General features: G+C 41.0%; 1 protein-coding gene across 1 annotated transcript in view; it reads left to right on the forward strand.

Moving 5' to 3' along the window:
- The window catches only part of ADAMTS2 (ADAM metallopeptidase with thrombospondin type 1 motif 2), a 167,530-nt gene that overhangs the window by 44,564 nt on the left and 99,111 nt on the right, over nt 1-23,855 (forward strand). Inside the window, exon 3 of the mRNA XM_066559933.1 lies at nt 18,329-18,488. Coding sequence (XP_066416030.1) covers nt 18,329-18,488 — 160 coding nt within the window. The remainder of the gene's footprint in view (nt 1-18,328; nt 18,489-23,855) is intronic.

The following is a 23,855-nucleotide window of genomic DNA, read 5'->3' on the forward strand; positions in this document are numbered from 1 at the left end:
TGGCTTACTTGAATTCAGTTGTTAATTAAAATTATACACCAAATAATTTCTGTCAGTAATCCTTTGTAACTCATTTACAAGAGTTTTGTTGTGAACAGTTGATGTTTAGAAGCTCGTGTGTTACAGTGAATGCAGAAATTTCAGGATTTATTTTAATTTTTTAAAATTAGATTATCATAACTTGCTAAGTTTTGCTTTGTTGAAAGGATTGATTAAAATCCCAGAGTATTCTGATTCATAAGTTTATGGGAATATTGTAATATTTGCCAGAATTTCATGTTTCAGCCAGCTGTTCTGCCAAAAAATTATTTCATTATAAGACAGATGAAGCAATTGCATTATTAAAAATAGGCTGTCACTTTTTTTTTGTCTTCTATTTACTTTGAAACTGAACTTCTGATTTGTGGAGTAACCAATACAAAGGCTATCTCCATCATGGCAGTGTGATCAGATTCTAGTGTTGACTTTTCAGGGCTAAGCTTGAAGAATAAAGAAGAACTCTGACTTTTGTGTGTTATTCTGCTTCTAATAATGGGTCAGAACAAATCCATGTCAGACTCAGAGAGTGTAAAATTGTCTGTATGTAGATTGGTTTTTGGGTTTTTAAAAAAATTTTTATTTTTTGTTTTTAGTTGTTTTAAAAACATGGACTCAGTTGCACAGTAGCAAGAATTAGTTCCCTTCAACTATCTTCCCCATAATTTTTACAAATCTTGTCAGCTAATGAAAACTATGTATCTTTACACTTCTTCTAAACTAGGAGCTAATGTTACACTGATGTGCAGAAATTGCTCCAAACTTCCTTTTCCCATTATGACAGGCTTTATGAATGCACCAGATTCCAATATACAAAATTAAAGGCATTAGACATGTGCACTGCTGCTTCTTTGACAAGGTGCTGTGTATCCCCTGTGCCAGCTTTGCTGCCTGCAGTGGCTCGGGCTGCACTTCATTACCCTGTGCTGGGCTGGGAAGTGAAGCTGCCCTTGTCAAACATTCTGTTTTGCTGCCTCTCTTTCTTTGATGATCAAATTGTCATTATAAATGCAATTTAAAATCCTGTAAGAACTTGAAGAAACGTGTGTAATTTTTCCCAAGTTGCTGGAGGAGTCCTGAAAGTGCAATTTCAGGAAAGCACAGGCTGGCAGCCCATGCTCCTGGAGTCAGCTGCTCCCCTGCCAGGTAGACACTTCTTGAAAGAGTATTGCCCACAGGGATTGTTTGTGGCATTTGAATTGATAACTCTGGCAATCTGTTATAACCTGTGCTGCTTTTTCATCATTTCTTGCATGGTTTTATGCCCTCAGCCTGACATGTGCCTCCCATATGGAGTCAACCCCTGGGGCTGTGTGCTTTGGATCCTGTGTTTTGGACTCGATGATCTTAAAGGTATTTTCCAACCTAGATGATTCTATGATTTCATGTGCAAACAGCAGCACTGCTCTTGGCTTGGGCACTCCCAAGCTCTCCAGCTGCTGTGTGTTGGCAGATCCTAATTCTTTCTGATTACCTGGTATTTACCCCACTCCTGGTTTGTTTTTTGTATCTAATCCTTGTGTGCAGGGCTGTAGTTTGATCATCAGCAATTTGTGGTTATATATTTACACAATGCCTTTTTACTCCTGAATGACTTCAGCTGAAATAAATGGTAATACTGCATGTTCAATATTTGTTCTCCCTTTTCCACAGAGCCAGAGCAATATAATAGGATCTATTTAGCTTTTGTACATTTGCTTTGCAGAATTCTTCCTCCTTTTTCTCTGACTCTGTAGGTGTCTACTATTGCTCTCAGCTGTAGATCACACTGTGTAGGTTTTCACAGAGTAAACATATACTGAAATCTGTACAGAAGATTCTTAGTTAATAATAGATGAGATGAACATAACCTGTTTAGATTTGACATTATACATCCCTAAAAGCAGTGTGTAGGGGAGGCACAATGTACTGTTTGAAATGCACACCAAGACAACTCTCCCAAATATTTATATTTTTTTTCAGTGTGCAGTTCTTTATACTTGGGTCAAAGGAAAGAGGAATACCAAATCCCAATAAACCTATGTGTATTATTAATGAGCATTAACTCACTCAATAGGACATAGTGTTTAACTAAAAAGATGCAGAACAGAACAGTAGAGAACAAATGGAAAAAAATCTGCCCATTAACTGACCCATTGTCTTCTATAGAGCAGGAGAATGAGACCAGATGCCCACAGGTATGCACTGCATGGAGGGATGTGCTTTTTTAAGCAATGTGCTACAGCTATGGATTCTGATATTAAGAGTGGCAACTATTCCAAGTTGGGCATTTCCAGTGAGAACTTAGAGCATGGTTAGTCCTTTCCTTGCTGAGAAGAGTTGGAGGCTTACCCTGACTGTTCAGTGAGACAGCACTTATGGGAGGGAAAGGTGACAGATGGAGAAGTTTGTTTCAAGGTTTCTCTATCCATGTGTTTTCCATATGAATCCAATGCTTTTGAGAAATGCTGTGGTCATATTAGATAATGCAATCACATGGTCTGTGTTGTGCTTACTTTCTAATGTAATGAATTTTTTCCCTCTGAAGTTCTCAGGGGCCTCCCAGTATCAGGCCCTGGCTATTGTTTTGGACATACATGCCAGGTACCTGGCTGGTCTTTGCCTGTGTGCTTCACTGAAGAAAGATTTGGTTCAGGTTTGAAAGTTTCTTTTTTATGCATACAAATATTTGATTAAATTTCAGCTCTTTTAAAAGTAGTATTAGGAAGTAGTTATGAATACCTGCATGTTAATATTAGCCCTCTATAAAATTTGTACAAGTACTGATCTATAAAGAAATCTATAAATGCTCAAGTTTACTTTCACAGAGAGCAAAAACAAATTTGAAAGTAAGTGGATCTTTCAGCAATTTCTCTCCTATGAATCACTTGTAAAATAGGAAACCCCTCTGTTTGCCCACACTTTCATGTGTGCCAAGTGTCTTGGTTGCTGCAGAGTCATGTGCAAGTCTTGGAGAGGAACAGAGTTCCAAAGCCCAGTTTCTGCTACCTGAATTTTATTGTTTTTGAGGTTTTGCTTTTATAGCCCCAGGAGCTGAGCACAGAGAGCTCTGGCCATAGTGACTGACACTGCTTTTTGAAAGGAGATGTTAAGGGGAATTTTTAAGGTGTGATTTAGTTTATCCCATGAGATAGAAACAATAAAAAAATGGTGTATAAGTTGTATTAATGTTTGGTTTTTAATTGATTCCTTTCCAAGGAAGTTAAAAAGGAAGGAAATTTGAATAGCTGCTGAAAGGAGAGCTCTGTTATCTACTTCTGTAACTGGAACTTTCCAAGGTTTGACCAGTATTTATACATCTCTCTGCTGAGCTGTGTTTTTGGCACCAAAATATTGGTTGTGGTTTGCATAATCATGTGTTACACTAGCTGCCTGCAAGAAAGCTGAAGTTATTCTTATTTTAAAAATGCAATTAATTTTAAAGCATTATGCTAATTTTAAAAAATCTCTACAAGATGTGGAAAAAAGCAAACTTTTGTTCACTCTTGAGGGATACATAAAGAGGCTTGGAGAGAGTCAAATAAAAAATAAGTAGTTTTCAATTCCTCTGAGACTGAACTAAAATGACTTTTTTTTCTTTTCTTCCAATAAACTATAAAAAATCAGCATAAAGTCTCTAAGAGAAACCTTTAAATCTTGTAGAAAAATGTTGGCCTTTACTACTCTGCTCTCATTTCTACCTCCTCTTTGCCCAAGGTAGGAAGTAAATCCCAAAGACTGTTTCTGTCAGAGCTATTGTGTCATTGGTCACCTTTAGTGACCAATTACAAATACACCACACTTGTGAATGAATGTAGGAGTTGGTGAGTGGATGAAAGAGTTGGTTCATGCTAAAATAATTTGGTTCCCATTAACATAGTGATATGTTTAGAACTGCAGATGTGTTGATACATTTAAAGTTTTGTCTGTATTAGTATTGGCTGATAAAGCAAAGATATCCCAAATGTAATGCTTTGAGGATCACCAGTCCAGTGTAAATCCAGGAGGAGTCTGAACTCTGGGAACACACACGTGTTTTATTAATCCCTTTCTCTACACAGGCTTTTTTTTCCCAAAGCAAGACCTCAGAGCTCATTACTTCCTTATGCTTCCTCTCTTCCTCCTCTAGGATTATCTCCATAGGTTGAAAAATGACATCTCCTTCTCCATTGTAATTGATTATCTTTCTATTGAGTATTAGCCCAAGTGGACACCAAAAATGTACATCTGAAAATTCCTTACTGAATTGAAGTGGCCTGAAATATTTCCCTGTGTCACTCTAGAATTAGATGGTGAGTTTGTGTAAGAAGAGGAAAGGCTCCTTCAAACATACCTCTGGTTGCTAATGTGATCAGTTGGAAGTGTGAACTCATATTCTTCTTTCTTTTGAGACAGTTGTGCTCAGAAGAAATCAGGGCCACTAACCTGGAGGTACCACTGTGGGCCCTTTGTGCACATGAGAGCCCACCTGAGGAAGGAGTGGGTCCTGTCTGTAGCACGAGGTGGCCTGGCCACAGCAGGCTGTTTAAAGACTCTTTAAACACCAGGCACAACTTCCAGGGGTGACTCCCTGTGTCTGCCAACACTGCAGAGCTCTTGGCAGGCCAGGGGTTAATTGTCACTGCTTGGCTCTGTTCAGAAGCTGTGTGATCCCAGCCTGCTGTCACGAGGCTACATGGCCTCTGGCTTTCCAAGATGGGACAGGTTCCTTCCACAAACTGTAATTCTGACTGATGGGAGGCTGCTTAAGAAGTTGAAATATGGTTTAAAATGACATTACTTATCCTCAGGCTCTTCTGGGAGAGTCAGCATATCTTGTTCTTTTGTTTTTCTAGTTCTCCCTACCTCCCCTTGCACTTTAATGCTTTCCCAAGGTTTGTTATTCTTGAGGACCTGGGAGGAAGGTGCCTGTTGGTGTTTGATCCTTGTGCTGCCAGCTGGGAGATGCCATGTCTGTGCCCATCCATGCTGCCCACAGGCCAATTTGGGTCCAGGGGATCTGGAGAGTGTCTGGTCCTGCCCACTGCCAGCTGATGGCCACAGCATCCCTGTCCTTGGCTTGCAGAGGTACAGCTCACCAAGCAGCTGTGAGCAGAGCAGAACAAAGAGACTGCATTGGTTCAGTTATTAAAGCAGATCTGAGTGTTGTGCCATCTGTTCTGCAGAGACACAAAACCCAGTGAGCTCTTTGGCAAAGGCAGAGAATATGTTCAGGATCTATGGAAAAGACGGATGTGAAAATAAGAATTGGTAGGAGCCTGGATAACACCAAAACAGACCAAATACAACAAAACAAACACTTGAAGGAGGAAACACAAGAAAGAAAACTGACTTCAAGTGCAGGAAAACACAACATTGATTGGATTTTTTGTCTTGTCTCTTCCCCACTGCCTTTCATACATGAGGTAATTTTTTCTCCCCGTGATTCTACTCAGCACAGCGGATTCTGAGGATATTTCACTGCTCAGAAATGCTGTGACAGTGCAGGAGCCCACAGCACCCCTCAGCCTGCCATGCCAGCAGGGGGACTGGTCTCTCCTGGCTGATGGGAAGCCCCAGGTAGCTCAGGGTGACACTGGCTACCCCAGCCTAGCATTGGGCCTCCTCTGCCTGCTGCCAGAAGTCACAGCTGTGATCCAAAGCACAGCTGTGTGTCATTTTTCAAAAGCCAGGAAGGAGAATTGCAGACTTTGTGAAAAATGATAAAATCTGGAAAACTTTTTAAAACAACCTTAATAGTTTTGTGAAATTCCTGCTTCCCCAGAGTTCAGATGAATCCCATGACAGTCTAAGCTCCTTGTGTGAAGCTCCTTGTTGCAGTGCTGTGGCCAGTCAGGGCTGGTGGTCAACAGTTGGCAGAGAGGGTCATTGATTGACCAACTCCCTGCAGCAGAGTAGAACAGGAATAGCAGGTAATGAGATATCCCACACCTCTCCTGCATTTTAAACTGAAAACCATGATCTGTTTGGAAGTGACTCTGATGCTGAGAGCTGCCTGAAGTGAGAGATTTTGCTGGTAGGAGTAAGGGCGCCTTGTGGATCATGCTCTGGACTTGGTCTTCAGGACATTTGGTTTCTCATCTCTGCCATGGAGTTCCTACATGTCCTTGGGCAAGTCATCCAGCTTACCCTCCTCTCATTTCCCCAGTGAGGAATGGGGGATTGCTTTCCTCCAGCACGGTGCTGTGAGGCTCTGTGGAGTTGGCAGTTACCATAGAGATGAGGGACCTAAATAGAATTTGAAACCTGTTGAAGGAGAGCTGGAAACCTGACAGTGATACCAAAAGAGCAGCTTGGCTTTGGCTGTGTTGTGTGGGGCAGCTACAACAGGTTGTAAAACCGTCACAGTGGGTGTAAGTCCTGTGAATCCCGGGTCATCATTGACTTGTAAAAATAAAAAGCTACTAGCACAAACTCAGCCCATAAATATGAAGCAATATCACTAGTTAAACAAATAAACGAAAAGAGATTTTCTCTTTAGGATCCTCTGGGCATTTTCATTTAATAAATTCTTTTGGTCTGGCAGGAGTCCAAAATCAAGAAGTCCAGACCTGCTTCTGTTCTTTCTGGGGCACGTGGGAGCTTCTGAGGATCCTCACTGTTTGAATTAAAATTTGCTATAAAATGCCAGCTGGAGAATAAAAACCTGTAGAGTTACTCTGTGATTTGTTTTAGGCAGAAGGAGATGGGGGAAAGAATATTTAATCTAATTGATACTCTTTTGTGAAATGAAGATATGACTTTCAGGTAGTCCTTATTACACCATTAATTGTGTTTCTCTGTCCTTCTCATTCATGTTAAAACAAATATTTAATGTTTTCAGTCTCCCTGCTGAAATGAGGATGGGTTTGAGATCCTGGTCATTCCCATTCAACTTCTTTGAAACATTTCTGTTAGGTTGTATTTGCAGGCATCCTGCATCCAGTGTTTTCAGTGCAGCCATAGGACTGACTTGTGTAACAACAAAACAATGCCATCTGTCTTGTCTTTTTTTATCCCGTATTTAAACACACTTTTTTTCCTGTTTTAGTGCTGATTGAGTTTGTAGAGTGAAGTGAAAGAAAATATTTATTCAACTTGTTGCAATAGTTGTCCATCCCTCGCGTGAGTTGGAAGTAGCTAATTTAGGACTTGTGTGTAGGTTGGTTAAATATTTCTAACAAAACATTTGAGTTTTTTGTCAGTGTTATCTTCCATTTGACAGGTTCCTGTGCATTCATTCCTTGATCTTCCTGAGTTCTGTCTCTTGGGCTCCTGATACTGCTGTCTCTAATCTAAATTGTGTAGCTAGCAGCAAATTCCAAGTGGAAGTGCAAGGACTATGTTGACCTCCTTTGTAATTTTTCAAACACATTTGGAAATTCATTGTGAATCTCAGTGGCTCACTGGTCACATGGCCACGACTCACCCCCAGTGTGTCCGTTCACCTGTCTGGTCTGGGATGAGCGTGGGCTGGTTGGAACCTCTGTTTTCTGGGTGAGGGATGTTTCCTGTCAGGCCCTGGATGCCTCCATGTCACTGCTGGGTACCCTCAGCAGCACTCTTGGTGCCCTCAGCTGTTTTGCCCTGGGCTGGATATTTGGTCCTCCTCTAGACAGGACTTAGACATAATTGCAATAATTGACTTTAGAGTGAGTGGGGGGATAGATACAGATTATCTGATAATTTTTTCTTGAAAACTGATAATGATTTTTGCATTTATAGAAGTAGATAACTGGCACCCTTACTAGAATATTTCCTCTGACCCTTATTCTAAGCTGGTAGTTCTTGTGACTGTACTTGGACAACTGACCTTGGGAAGTTTTTAAGCACTGTTGTTGGCTCAAGAACTACAAATGTTTGGGTTTTTTTTTTTTCTCTCTCCTAGTAATCTAAATTAATAATGTTGGTTTCATTATAAAACAATCCCATGAGATTTTAAAGGCAACTGTAAATAAGAAAGCCACATCATTTTATAGTAGATGTGTAAATTATGGAAACCACCCCACCTCTTGAAGAACTTGCTTAATATCTTCTATAGTAATAGTATTGTCCAAATAAACACACACCAGTTGTAAACCTACCAGAATGTGTGGTGGTGCTAACCCAGCTCTACTGGTGTGAATACATTAGCCCACTGACATATGGTGTGTAATTTGATTTCTAGTAGTTCTGAGAGATTTACAGGCTGACTTATGCTTCTTGCTTTGCCTTTATTTTCCATACTCTCTTATGTTCCTTTACAGGCTCCATTTGACTCAATGCATGTTGTGTCCAACTTCCAGCTGCCTGAGTGCTGCTGGATATTAATTTCTAATTTTTTTTTTTTTTTTGGACAACAGACGCTTTTCTTTTAACTTTTTCCTAAGAGTATAGGTGCTTTTCCAAAATAAAACATTACTACCAGTCTACCTTCAACTGCAACACTTGCTACTTTTTCAGCTTTCTACAGTTATTGTCTAACTGTGGTTTTGTCCTTTAGAGTTTTGTGTGTGATATTTAAGTCCTTTTGTGCTTCATGGAGTATGGTGAAAAGTTTATGGTTACTGGAGCCATAGTCTAAGCAATAGAGGGAGCATTCTTATTCTTCAATTTGCACAATATTAAATTGTTTTATTAGTAGCTGCAGCCTTGGAGGGAAGAGAGGAGAAAAATATCTGGAAAAACACAAACAATGAAAACCATAAAAAATGGAGGTGATCCAAAGAGGGAAAGAAAATTGCACGAGCCACACTGTGACCAGATGTCCATGTGAGGCCTTATCTTGTCTTCAAAACCAGGCAGTAGCAGGTGATTGTCTTTGGTGTCTTAACCTAACTCCTGTTTGATTTTGCTTTTCAAAGGATGTAGATCACCAGCTACTGCCGAGCTCCCTGAGCCTGTTTTGGACTCAGCTGATGTTCTTTATTTTTTCCTCTGCAGAAGTCTGCTAAAATGTCTTTGTTGTGCAATGCCTAAACCTTGGTCCTTGAACTGTAGGTACTAGTGTAGTGTGAAAAATAAGGTGTTTAAATATTTTTAAGGACAAATTTTGAATTGGTTTTTGCATAAGACTGCCTATAATATTGCAGGCTAAAATTTCTTGTCAGAGTTTCTTTTTTTGTTTGTTTCCTGGTATGTCCATGCTTTCTCATCAGCAATTCTTATTCTTTCTGTGCTTTCAGATCTTGGAGAGTTATCATATGCCTCCCTTTGTCTTTGTCACACAGACAAATAGTGCACATTAATTCTTTGATTTAATCCTTCTTAATAAGCCTGTTCCTCCAGGGATTAATTATTTTAGTTTTTGTACTGTATCTTGCACTTTGTTGACATCTTGTACTGGGAGCCTACAGCTGAGTGCAGTATAAAATTGAAAGCTCATCTCTCATTAGGTTTTCATGCTCTCATTTGAAGAAAAACTGCTTCCCAGGTCCATTTCTCCAACACAAGGCAAGAGAAAGAAGGTTAAAATAAGCCTGGCTATAGGATGTGGAAAGAAAAACAAGCCCCAGTTGCAGCGAGCTTTTGTTACTTTTGTTTTCCTGCACCCTTATGGGCATCCTGTTAGAGAAAAGCTGGCATTTAGCAGAGAAGGACCCTGTCTGATTTCCAAGCCACAAATCCAGACCTGTGGCTGGCTTTGGGTTATGAGCTTTTGCATGGAACAGTATGAGGTGTGTGAGATAAGATGCTCTTTCCCAGCTGGGAATTTTTACCTGCTGAGGGCCTTTCCTTGTGGTAGCAAATGTCAGAGGCTGCAGCCCAGGGGCACTGGGTTCTGCCAGGGGCCTTCCCAGGGTGGGGATTTTGGGGTGAGCTCCCTGAACCTGCCCATGGTGTGGCTGTGTGGGCACTGGGGCTGCTGTGTCACGGTGGGTGGGGTGGCACTGGGAGGAGCAGGAGATGGGAATGGCCAGGCCAGGGCTGGCTCCTGCTGCCCTGCAGCTGCTGCTCTGCAGTTCACATGCTCCTCTGGATGTGCAGTGCTGCTGCAGAACATCTTCTTAAGTGAAGAGTCAGGACTTTTATAAGATAATTTCGAATTACTTTAAATGCTGGGTTTCCACTCAGATTAATTTAATACATGAATTTAATATATTAAACTTTAAAAAAAAATTTTAATACAGTAAACCTTTTTCTGCAGTTTTCTGTGATCTGGAACTTTTTATCTTGTTTACCATAGCAAAGCCCTGGACTCTGTTTCCTACCCATCAATTGATGTGTTCCAGCCCTGCTGCAGACAGGTTTTGGGAGGCTGCAGTGATGCTTTGATAAAAACTCTATGGCCTGTCTTATATAGAATATGAGACTAAACTGCTTTAGTATTTACAAATCCATTTATAAATTCTGACCTTGAGACTTATGAATGTGACACCCATTGACTTAAGTGGGTGGTGATTTGTGCCTTAAGCAAATATATTTTTGAAAAGAAAATGTGTAGTAACTGTCCCATTTTGTGAGGGTTTGAGCTGAGGAGCTTTCCAGCTGGACTTGTTTTCTTGCAGAATGTCAATTAAGTTTTATTGCTGAGGGTAGGACTCAACTATGTGTTTTGTCAGTGTCCTCAGAAATGCCTTATTTCAAATGGTTCTGTGTGTCAAAATTGGGAAAGTTAATCTTTTTGAATCTTGCTGTTAGCAAATTCATGGACTTGATATTCATGCTTTTCCTCCCTGAAAGATTAAAGTTGAGAAACTCTGTTTCAGGGCACTGCAATTACTATTCCCTACTTGCAACAACAGCAATCAAGTTTACAATCCCCTGAGTCTGCAAGATCTACCACATTTATCATTTTCATTCTTAACAGCTATTTAATAACTCACCTCTTTCCCACTCAGAATTACACATACCTGTGGGCATCAAGCCTAGAGAATTTCCAAAATGTTCTTGCTTATGCATTATTTTAGCTAAAGGAATTGCTTGTCTCCGAAAAGCTTCACAATTGTAACAGTTTTGCAGCTGGGCTCATTGGAGATGAGGCTGGTGGAGGTATCTGAAAGGTGGAAGCCAACCTGGCAGAGGTGCCAGGCTATTCCCTGTACAGCAGCTGCAGGGACATCTGCTCTGAATTTGCCTGATTCAGAGCCCTTTCTACTTTTGCAGGCTGTTCTCTGCAAAAGGAGTATCTGTGGCAAATACTGAAAGTTCTGGGTTCGTATATTACCTAAACTTGTTGAAAATGAGATTTATCTCTTGGGTTCTCTGAGGATTGACAGGTGAGTGGCTGCTAGGACAGGGCAGGTCGTGGGGGACAGAGGCAGGAGATTTACTGGGGGAAGTGCTTGGGGCTGTGCCTGGTCTGCTGCTGCTGCTGGCCCTGGGCGGGTGCTGAGTGACAGAGGTGAGAATTTGGTAATTTTCTTGTAAAGGCAGAGAAGTTGAAAGCAATGTTTTTAGCATTGCTCACTGGTGAAAGCCAGGCCCTTTGGCCAGGACCTTTGTCTTGAAATCTGCTGGCATTGCTTTGTGAAATCATTTTAATTGTGTCTGTTTTCTCGATGCTTCACTGAGAATGAGACACAGTCTGTCTCACTATTGTGTCCCTTAAAAACCACAGAAAACCCTTCTGAGTTCCTAAAATGAATTATACCATAAAACTGCAGGATTTGGGTCCAAATTCCCATCTGCTATAAACTAATGCAGCTCTCTTAACTTCAGGTTATATTGGCTCAGATTTGTCCCCCTGCTGTTATCAATCACACCTGCGATTGTGTAGTGACTAAGCTGGGCTCTGGGAACAAAATTTTATTTTTGGTAGCAGTGGAAGTCTGTAGATGCATGAATGGATGGATACCCACCCTCCCTTGGGCAACAAGGACTGTAGAAAGCAGCCTGTCATGAAAGAGCTCTCAGTAGCAGTAATTCCTGTATGGTGCTATTCATTAGCAGATCTCAAAGTGCACTGAAAATGTGACCTTACCCCCATGCAGAGAATAAATGGGAGCCCTAAGGGACACACAGCTTCCATAGGGTGATCCAGAAGGCACTGCTTTTCTGTCACTCTGCCTGTGTAATTCTTATATGTACCAATAATTACTCACCCCCTTATTTTTTTTGAGAATATGTGAAAATAACATGACTTAACTGCAAACCAATTTGAAAAAAGCGCTGAAAAATACTAACAGTAACAAAAGTATATATGATCAGTTAGAAACTTTCTTCCCCATCCAGTCTGGGCCTGAATAGATCAATGTAGATTGAGGGCAGCAGGAGCATGCAGCACGGTAAGTGCCTGTATGTTCCAAATATTTGCCACAATTTCTTCAGTACCTCCTTTCACTGTAAAGGAAGGTGAATTTGCAGCACTGAACAATTCTTCCTCTGCAATGCTTCACTAGTTGGAAGAATGTTCTCAAAGAATCAAATGCAAATGTGACATAAGGTTTCGGGGTTTTTTGTTTTGCATTATCTACATGAATTAAGCTGAATGGAAGTAAAATTCCAAACTCATCTATTCCTGAATCAATGTACTGTGTGATTGGGAATGAACACATTGCACAAGGGAAAATATGAAAATATAGAGAGATCCCAGGTGGGCAGGGATGAGTTTGGAAGGTCTGTGTCATAGTTCTGCCTCAGGGAGACTTCCTGGGTGAACTTGCTGCAGTCACTGGAGCTCCTGGTGCACCAGGTCCATTCCATTGTGACTGAGCAAAGACTGTACTTCTGTACATGGCTTTCATGTTGGGAGGACACATCTGTTGTTGTCTGAAAAAATCATGTTCCTGTGGCTCTAACACCTAGAGAAGGATCATGAAAGTAACATGTGGGATTTGCTTGCAAATTCTCTGCTCTGCTAGTGCCACTGTGGTCAAATGTAGAGAAATGTGTTTTTAGGTAAAAGCACATTGATATAAACATGGCATGAGACTTTGTCCAAAATCCTGTCCTGAAAATATAAATATTTTCCCTTTCAAGTTATCTACAGAGTATTTTTGGCAACTCCACATTTAAATGCAAGTCTTTCTCAGATTCTCTGTGAATTGATTGTTTGGAGAATCCCATATTGCCAGTTTCCATCTGGAGTGTTCATTGGCATTGCAGGGAGTGCAAGCTCATAACCCAGGCACTGAGGGTAAATATCAGAGAGTTTGTGAGTTGCTTTTGTCTCAAGAAAATAGCCTGTATTTCAAGACTGTATTTGGGATTTGTTCATGTGCAGGTATGTAATTTGGCTGCTTACCTCTTTCAGAATCAAATACTCAAAAAAATTAGATCTTTATTTACAGAAATGTTATTTCTAAGAATTTCTGAAATACTGTTTTTCTAGTTACTGATTTAATTAATTAACCAGTTACATGGATTTTTAAAAATATTAATTTCAGCTTTGTTCACATTTAATTTTATCTTCCTGTCTGTATCATGTGTTTGGAGATTGGGATGTAAATCTGCCTTTTTATGGCAATGAGAAGCTTTGTAAATCTGTACTAATGAGGAAGAAAATGAGCATTAATTAAACTCCTGGTTTCAGGATGGGCTGAGGCTCTGGAGTCCTGAAGCAGCCGCTGGATGGGTTACTTCATTACAGCCCAGAACCAGGAGCTGTGAGCTGAATGCAATGAGGAGACAATTAAGTCGCTCACCAAGTGCAGAGCCAGAGAGATATTTAATTATCCACAGGAGCTCAAGCTCCAAAACCTGGAGTTTTCTGTAGATCTAAATATGCCAGGCAATTTTTCTGTCGAATTAGGCTTCTGAAGAATGTCTTCAGAAATGCAGGAGGGGCTGGGGACGTTGAGGAGATGGGAGAAGAAACCTGCTGAGCTCTGTGGTGTGGTGGCAAAGCTCTCGCAGGTCCCCTGGGCTGGGGAGGAGAACTCCATCGTGTGGGATGGGATTGGTGTCATTAACCTGAGCAGAAAGCCCGTGTGGCTGTGGCCATTGCCAGTACATGTAGATTCTGTGGTCCCTGAAATCCTTGGGAGGAGTTCTCCAGGGATGCACAGGAGCCCTGTTACCCTCAAAAGAGATGAGTGGAACTCTAGACCCCAACTCCATGTGATCCACAAATGGACTCATTTGTGGCTTATCAGTGTAATTTGTGTCATAATTAGACAGGACATTCATTCTCAGTCTTCCATGTGATTTTTTTTCTGTGTGGCTTTCACTTCTAAATAACCACCTTGCTAACCTTAGCAGAGGTTTTGATTCTCTGAACTGCTGTTTCCTTTTGATTTAGTGTTTTCTGCTCTAGTCTTTAATGCATATTAATGAGTGCCAAGCAGTGCTTGACTTGAGTAATTTGCAGCTGGGATCTAAAAGCCCTTGCAAGGAAGGCCTGGGGATGTCCCGCTTTGGGAAATAGTGGGATATTGTAGGCTCTTTGCTACAATTTGGTGCATTTCAAAGGCAAACACTTTTTCTATTAATTTATATTTTCATTAGTCACAGGACACAATCCCAGCTGCCATCATCAATATTCCTATATTCAGCTTAGTTTCAAGTTAAAAGTCCCAGAAGAGGAGAGGAAAAGGTAAGAGCTTAGCAATTTTTCCAGAATTGGACTTCCTTTCATGGAGATGCACAATTCCATGCCTGGTTATGGATTGCACAGAGTGTCTGTGGCTGCAGCATGGTAGAGCAGGGTGATCACTGCTAATCCAGAATGCCTGGAAGTACAACATTCCTGGGATAGGTGGTGAGCAGTATAGGATAGAAAAACACTACAATAGCAGGTACTTTTAAGCTCTTAGTTTGTGAAAGCACCTCCTGTGATTCTGTTCAGAACTTTTGGGGAAACGGGCATTTGAAAGGCTTAAATCTGTTTTCACATCTTGTGGAGTAAATGTCCAGAAGATTACTGTGCAGGGATTTTCTGAAGCCCTTCCAGTTGAAGGGAAGTCACAGGTGTGCTCAAACAATACACCATTTCTATCTTAGTCATCCAGAGGCATTCTCCAGGAAATTGCAGCAACCTGAATGCTCTCTGTTGTCATCACAAACTTGGTGGTTGTCTGACAGTGGTCTTGGCATGATGGGCTGGCACAGGGGTGATGGCAGCTGTGGAAAAGAACAGGACTGGTGAAGGGTGAAGGATGTGGGCAAACCTCTGCTGCCTTGTTTGCTGCCCTATTGCTTGCTTGGCTGTGCACAACACTGGTGTTGAGTTGATGACTAAAAGCAATCTCCCTTTCATGGTGGCTTTTTGAGGGTGTTCTGAGTAGTATCAGAAAAAAATGCATTAAGTGATTCATCTTGAGCTTTTCATGTTCAAAGCATTTGACCAAAAAACCCCCAAATCAGGCCTTGCAATTATCCTGCAAGACTGTTATGCTGGTTTAGAGGTGGAGAAATGGAAGTAAGGAGGTTAAATGTCTTGCTCAAAGCAGTAAGGAAATGTGTGGTGGAGACTTTCAGGAGCCCCACATATTTCTTAATGAATCATTTATAGTTGTGGTTATATTATTAGGCAGATGACTTGAACTATGGATTGCTGTAGGAACTCTGCTTTTCCATCTAAATGAATTTTCTTCTTAAAGTTTGAAACAGACATTCTTATCTTTCTTATTTTATTTTATTTCATGACAATATGTTGGCTAAATGAAAGACTGTATAGGACATGCAGTATGCAAAAATATAAAATTATTTTACAGTTTAAACATACATTCTTTCCTAATAATTCTGATCAAAAATAATTGAGGGTTTTTTCTCAGCACTAAAAGAAAAGAGAAATTTCAGTAGTAGTAGTAGTAGTCCAAGATTAAAATGAGAAGAAGAACATTCAGCCATGTAGCCAGGAGTTGGGCTTTAATGGTCCTTGGGGGCCCTTCCAACTGAGGAGTTTCTATGATTCTGTGTTTGAAGGTTAAATTCCTTTCTTCCTACACCTCTACAGAAGTAGGGGGGATGCTGCCATGGGGATGTGCAGAGTGGTGTCATGTCCATCCAGGAAGCAGACTGGGGAATGAGAGCACCTGATGTTGTCCTGCTCTTTGGCAGCTTCCAGTGCCATGTGAATCTCCCTGCGCGAAAAAGGGCCAATACCAGGCACAATGATCTGCAGGAAATGTCAGTGTTTAAGCACTGTTTTATGTCTTGGGATCCAGCATTCAAATATCTCTTTCTGGTTAGTCTTGCAGCCTGTCCCAGGGTGTCACCTTCATCTTCTCAGAGAGGAGAATTCACTGTGACCAATAGTTTTCATTTCCAAAAGGCCATCATACCCTGGAAGCTAAAGTTCACCTATAAGAGCTGTTCTTCTGTCCAATCAGCTCAACTACTGATTGCAGAGGTTGTTTCTCTGTAAATTTTCTTAGAAGACCTAAATTCCTCCAAACTCCCATCAATACTCCCTACTGCACACAGTGCACAGCAGCATTTCCCCCTGTATCCTGAATTATGGTCTGCATTCCAAATTATGGTCTGGCATTATCTGCTTAGTTAATGTTAGGCTTAATGTATCCAAAAATATATAAGAACATGTGCACAACCATGGTGCATTTGCACTTGCAAAAACCAAAATCAGATATTTTTCACATGACAGTTAAGCTCTCAGTGTATTTCTCCTGGGTGTAGAATGGTGTGTGCATCTTACCCTGTGCTGTTGAACTTGCAAATGCTTGTTCCTTCTTGGTGTTTAGTTGTGCATTTATCATAAAAAGATTTCCAAATTTCTGGATATAATATTTAATATCCAGAAGAAGTGTGTGTGTGTTATGTAGTTAGAATAAAATTAAAAGGAGAGTAACATCAAGTCTGAATTTTTCATGTATTCCCCTTTACAGTAAAAGATCGCTTGCTGTCTCTTTGGGTTCAGCACTTATTTTCTTGGTTGTCTTGACTTCCTTGAGCTGCTGAGCCTGTCTCACCTTTTCTGTGTCTGATGTAGAATCTAAATTAGTTAAGAAGAAACAGGATATCAAATTCAGTTGCCTCTATACAGGCAGGATGGCACCAGCTTAAATTGCTTTGATATAATTTTGCTTCTTTAATCCTTCCTCTCCAATCTGTTTTTGTATACATTAGATATACGAATTCTGGGACTGGAAATTTTGCCTAATGTAAGTTAAGACATGACAAATGAACCTGACATTTTTCCAAGGAGGGAACCAGTGAACATACTGTATTTATAGCAGTAGGAATGTAGTTTGTTGTTTACAGAAGAAAAATATGTGCTGTATGAGAACTTTGGTGCTGGAATATGATAAGTGTGTTTAGATGTGCTTGTTTCAAGTGAGGACACTGGGTTCAAAGGAGCCAAACTGGTTCCCCTGGAAGCTTGAGGTAAGGCTTCACTGAACAGGGGATTTAGGCTCCCAGAAGCTCAGATAGCAAGATGGAGAGTGTCACAGTACAAATTATAAACTGCAGTGTCTCCAGGATTGTCTCTGGGCAGAGTGGGAAGGAATGTGATGAAGGAGCTTCTGGAGGCTGGATCTGGACCAATTTAATTCGTGTTAATAGTAAGACTTTGTCTGCAAGCTGAGAGTTCAGTAGCTGAAGTTCTCAAACACAGATGTGCAAACATGCAGAAAAAATTGATTCAAGGCAAGCATCTCTGCAAGCAGCCCTTGGCTGCTGTGACCTCCTGCAGTTGGGCAGGACTGCAAGAGGAGACTAGCCCAGGTGATCCAGATACCCAAGTTGTTTCACCTGCATAAAGATGACAAAAAGTCCTTTTCTTTTATAAAGTTTTCATTCTTTAAGAGGGTTTCCCCTGAATGCAATGAGAATTGCTTGGATGATGTTCCTTTGGCGTGCTTTGTACAAGTGCAAATTTCTATTTTCATACCAGGGTATCTGGTCCAGTCTGAATAAGTTGGGTTATTTTTTAACAATATACTACTGACACTCCAGCTAGTTGTAGCTAATTCTTGAAAGGTTATTTTGTTGGCTTTGTGTCACAGGGGAAATAATCACAAAGCTTAACTGCCTGAAAGTCAGATGCAGTATTTTTCTATCTTGCTTCTGGACAGAAAGGCTGACTCTACAACTTTTGACCGTTGAAGTGCACATCAGCTTATGGCACTGATCTGCTCCTTTATTTAGCAGAAATAGTAAACACTGGAGTGGTCTGGGCCTGATGGATAGCTAAGGTCATAGTAACTTCCATTGTAGATGTTTTTTAATGGAGAGGGTGATTTCCTAGACAGATTCTTAGACCTATACTTGGCTTGTGTGGCTCAAGGAGAAATCCTTTTGCTTCAGAGTTGTACCTTTTGTCCTTTCTTGTCAAGCTGGGAAAACGATGCTTTGTTTTGCTCTAATAAAGAATTCACCTGGTTTCCTCTCTGCATCCTAATTGCTCTCTAGAGAGCACTAAAGTGTGCTTAAGCATATTGTAACTGTTTGCTGGCAGTGCCTGCTGTACGTGCAGTAATGCAAAGTGCTCCATCTCTGCCCTGTGCTGCAGGCTGGCATGATCCGCACGGACAAGGACGAGTTCTTCATCGAACCTCTGGAGAGGGGGGCCCTGGAGGAGGAGGAGGGAGGAGGCAGAACACACGTGGTCTATCGCAGAGCAGCTGCCAGGAAGCAGCTTCCTGGTGAGAACGTGGATACTGTGTACAGAGGTAAGGCGGGTTCTGGGACGAGGTGCAGCTGAAGGCACGGAGCCAATGTCATCTGCTACCTCTGGCTTTTTATCCTTCAAAGTGGAAATGGGCTCTCCCTCCAAGGAAGGAAAAGTAGGGAATGTGTTGAACACTTCCTAGGGGCTAAGCAAACAGTGCAGCAGCCAAAACCATCTCTGGGATGGTGGCACTGTCTTTGCCTTGAGGAGTTTTCTTGGCTCCAGAGGTGGCCAACATAAAGTTGTGTGTGTCCCCAAGCCCTGGGCCAGAGCAGAGAAAGGGGATGGTGGGTGACAGCAGTGCAGAGGTGGCTGTGGCTGCTGGGACAGGTGGCAGTGCTGGCTCTGCAAAGGCTGTGTTGGAAGGCTGCAAGCAGGACACTGAGGCTGGCATGGTACATGGGCTTTATTGACAGTGTCTTCACTGGGCTGCATTAGTCCCCAAAGGAAAATAAGGGTATCTCCAGCACGAACACAAACTTTCTGGACTTATTTATATATTGCCAAGTGTGGAATATAATGTACTAAGTATGTGATAGACAGTGATGGAATAGCAAGAATTAAATATAAACACCCATTCTGTGTAGTGTTTTCTGTTTCTCTGATAACTGCCTGGTTATTGCACCTTTTTTTCTGAATAAATAAGGGATGCAAATCTGCTAAGAGGATGTTTTGACAGCTGATGTTAACACTGAAATTAACTGGGTCATTTGAGTGGAAACAACAAAATAGCTACATTTTTGTTCCAAATGTGTGTACCAAACTGAAGAGTTGTTTGTCACTCATACCCTGGCATTATCTTATTTCAGTATAGTGGGGTTTTAAGTATAGGAAGGAAGGAACAGAGGGCCACAGGGATGAGGCACTGAAATTTGGGCCCCATGAACAATATAAATTTCTCACTGTTCAGGTTGGAACAAGGATTAAAAAGAAAGCAAGCAATATCATTCAACCAATTTTTTTTCTCCGCTTTGGAAATGACCTGTGAATTTTGGGATTGACACAGTGCTTTGGTGAGTTCTTCTTGTTGCCTTTGTACTCACTGTAGAGCAGATCTGGGTAATGCAGGAGTCTGAATGCCACAGTCCCAGAAGGGTTGGATGGTAGGTATGGTGGAAGCTGCTCTATTAGTGAATGTTTATAAAATTATTGCATGTTGGGAAATACCAGCCGCTCGCTGTGTTTCCTCTTAAACAAAAGAGACTTGATGTTGTTCACACCTTATGGCAGTATTTTTGGTTTTGGATGGTAAATATTCCTCAGGAGTAGGAGTCTGGTACACAGAACAGCACAAACTGTAGATCAGCCCCAGTTACTGGCACCTGGTACCTGCTGGAGGAGGCTCTGTCAGCAGTGGCTGAGATGCAGCCTGTACCTGGCAGCAAAGCCACACGCCGTGCCTGATGCCACCAGACTTGGTGTCTGTCACCTCCCCTGTGCCGGGGCTGGAGTAAAAGGCAAACCACCAAACTGTGGTAAAAAGGCACGAAGTAATCACAGCCACCAGCCAGCACTGTGGGATTGAAAAGCAAAAGGGAGGCTGGGCTGAGAAGTAGCAGTGACCTTGTCTGGTACAGCAGGTGTGGGGACAGGTAGGAATAGTTGTGATATTTCAAATTTTTAAACTAAAGAAAGAATGCTGAGGGCAGTAATCTTCCCTTCTACACCATCACCTTTTGATTTGGAAACTTAGTTTTTATTTTGGAAAAAAACCCCACTGTTACCAAAAGTCAGTAAAAATAAAAACTGTAGGGTAAAGGGAATTTTTTTCCATGAAATTGTCTTTGTCTTTAATAAAAAAAGTGAACAACCACTTGAAAATGGTTTGTTCTCTACATTTTTTTTATTAAATCTGGCTTCCCACCTCTGATTGCTCTAGGCAAAAGGCATGGACAGGATGTGCTTTCACAAATTGTAATTTTATTTTCCACTTGATCTTTTTCCAGAATGCACTGAGTTTTGGTTAACAAACACCAAAATATTTAGTGATTGGGCATTGATAAGCACACTCTGCTGTGTGTTTCCATAGTGTTCTAAACTGATTGATGGTCTGAGTTAGGAAATACTTAGTAGGGCACTTTCAGCATGCTGTATCTATTAGAAAAAAAAAAAAGGTTAACCAAGAGCACTCCCCCTCTTTCCAATATCCCTGGAGACAAGTGCATTGTTGCCAAATCCCATAAATTTACATGTGATGAATTGTAACACTTGGACTATTTTTAAAGGTCCAGCCTCCAGGAATCTTATGAATATGTGATGATTTTTTTTCCCTAGGTAAGCTTCTGGTTCTTTTAACTGTTGATAAAAATGTATAGTTTCTGGCTATGTAAATATTTTAAGGTAATGCGTGACAAACAAAATTTAAGTATTCCATAATTTTTAAAACAGCATCTTTTAAAATCCCATGATATGTTAATTTAATCCCATGATTTGGGAGGGGATTGTGAGTCATGATTTTTGAATGTTTTGGTTTGGATAGATAGATACAAATTCCTTATAAATATTCCTATCTTTGGCACTCTTTTCACAAGAAATAGGACAAGCTGTTCTCTCCTCAGTGAAACAGGAGGTGAAGGAATTGAAAACTCCATGAACTCGGAGTTGAGAGGATCAGCCACCATTTCAAGGTCTTGGGTGTGCAGCGGGCGGTGGCCATGCTGGACCTCACAAGGCACGAGGGTTTGGGATTTTCTACTAAATGCAGTTGTTTTGGAGGGTTGTTTGCTGAAGAACTCCATGCCCCCAGGCAATGTGCATCCCCCCCCAGCAGAGCTCCAGCCCGGGGCTGCAAGGAAATGACACAAAGGTCCCTGAGGCTGGGGGGCAGCTGAACACCCCAAAAGGCAGCCAGGACTAATGAAAGATCCATTGACTGCTTGGGAGTGAGTATTCAAAAAACAACCAAAAAATATATATATAAAATTGCATTTTCCACACCATGTAAATAAATTCTAAATTATGTCAACAGATGTGGTGAGATGGACCTGACAGCAGGGTTTTTCTAGCATTTTCCATGCACTGTTATCTATCTTTTATATTATAATAAGAAAAAACGAGATTCCATCTGTCTGAAAATTGTAAACAAGCAAGCCCCACAACCTCCTAAGCCCTACAGAGATCAAGGTGTGCAAATTGTGTTACGAAGGCTCTGCTGGCATGCTGGGTTTTGGAAAGAGGAATGTGCTCGGAGAGATCTGCCCTGCCCTGGTTCCAGACTGTGCCAGATTTGCTTCTGCATTTACGTAAAACGTTATCAGAAGATTGGGAAATGTAACTACTTGTTTTGGCAACCTGAATCATTTGTTTTGACTGGTGTGGGATTATCTGGGGTTTGGGAGAATTGCAGAGCATGGGGTGTAACATTTCTGCCTGGTCTTCTCTCAAACAATGCTATTTGTTAATGTACTGGAAAAATGTAATCATATTTTAGACAAGTAATAATCTTCAGCAGAGTAATACTGTGAAAGTCTGTGTGAGCTCACTACAAATTAGGCTAATTGTTTCAGAAAGAGAAATATTTTCATGTAGTGGCTGAAATATTGCAGGTGTGGTGAGAATAAATCCTATTTTCTCTGGCAACTGCTTTTAGTGCTTGCATACATATAACAATTTATCTTCCTTTAGATAAAAATAAGCATCATGTTGAACATATTTTAATATTTCCAGTTGAATTCCTTCTTACAAACATGAGAAATGTTCCTTGATAGCAGTAAAACTACCTACATAATAGAACTGGAATTAAATAGATAAGCTAGAGTGGGTTGTTTTTTCTTGAAACTGCTGGGTTTTTGCTTAAATGTTCTTTGAATGTTAACTGAAGAGGTGCTAAGTATTTAATTAATGGTTGTGGTGAGGCCTGGAAAGCTAGCTTGATTTTTGCCTCTAAAGGCAATCTGATTATCAGGCTTGTAAGCTTTAATATCACATTTCTCCACCTAAATTACTGTGTCTGTTATGTTGATCAGCTGAAAGGAAATGATTATACTAAAACTTCCTTAAGGTTTGCCTTTTCTCTAAAAAATGTTGTTTAAGTACTGTGCTCTGAGTTTTATTGTATTGTATGATTGATGAGAAACAGAAACTCAGCTTTAGTGACAGTTTTATTTACTGTGCAGATGAAAGATGACCTTAGCCAAGAACAGTTTATTACTGATGAAGACAGTAAGGTAACTCTCCAAATGTGCTTAAACCAGAAAGTTTTTGTTTCTGTAAGTGCCAATTAAATCCCTTGGAATGGCCAAGCAGAGTCTGACACAAGTCCCATCATGAATAGCTCTGGGCTGACAGAGTGGACAAACCCACAGCTCTGCTGGAGATTTGTGACCTCTTCTCTTGGCAATACTTGGGGTTGCTGGAGGTCAGACCTGCAGAGGAGTTGTGCCTTGGTGCTGAATAATGTGATCATTTAATGTGACCCTCTGATGTTCTTCCTGGGACAAACCCCGTCATTTATTTTTATTACTTCTTTTGGTAAATTTTTCAACTATTTTGTTTTATTTTTACATTGAGGTAAAATCATCCCCTAGCAGTAACCACATGCCAGTCAGATAAAAAGACTGCTTCTACTCAATAGTGGTAGCCAGACTCTTTCTGACAGACCCAAACTGACAGAGCAGAGCTGGTCCTCAGTCCTCTCACTGGCATCTCCTGGCCCTCCACTCTTTGACATTTAGGAACCCTAAAAAGATAGGGGCCAGTCAGCAGGGGAGAAATCCATGTAAAATTAAGCTGAAAGAGCTCCACTCTGGAAGTTTTTTGAAAAGATGAAAGTTATTAGTATGATAAAGTTGTAACAACTCAGTTGCCAGAGCTTTGCAGGTTTTGGAGATGATATTTCAGAGGAAGACTCCTTCATCATAGTCCATCAAACTGTCAATGCCATTGATTTACTAATGTATTTAAATTACTCTTTAGAAACCAACGTGCATCTGGTGTATATTTTTCTGGATTGCCTGAAATGGCTCAGACTGGCTGCTGGCTGGCCAGCTGCCATTCTAATTTACACAACTTTCCTGGTTACCTTTGCAGGGGAACAGTTTCTTCAGGAAACTGAAGTTTCTCCAAATCCAATCAATATTTCCTCTCAGCTTGCTCTCTTGCTGATTAATTACTGCTCCCTTCTTTTGCAGTCAGTAAGACTCTGATGACAATATTTTTTGTCTCCTTCCTACATCATCTGTGCATGATAAATACATCTGTCTTTCTCTCCTGTCCTGGGTTTTCTCTGAATTCCACAGTGCAGATTCATGGGGATTTCTGGGAAGAGGAAGATTGAGAATTCAGTGGCAAATCAGCTTTTGATTCAGAAGCAAGGTTAAGCACTCATGGGAAAAACAAATCTCCAGGGAAAATGATCTCAGGCCATGGG

This window comes from Molothrus aeneus, chromosome 15, assembly GCF_037042795.1.
Source record: "Molothrus aeneus isolate 106 chromosome 15, BPBGC_Maene_1.0, whole genome shotgun sequence".
NCBI lineage: Eukaryota > Metazoa > Chordata > Aves > Passeriformes > Icteridae > Molothrus > Molothrus aeneus.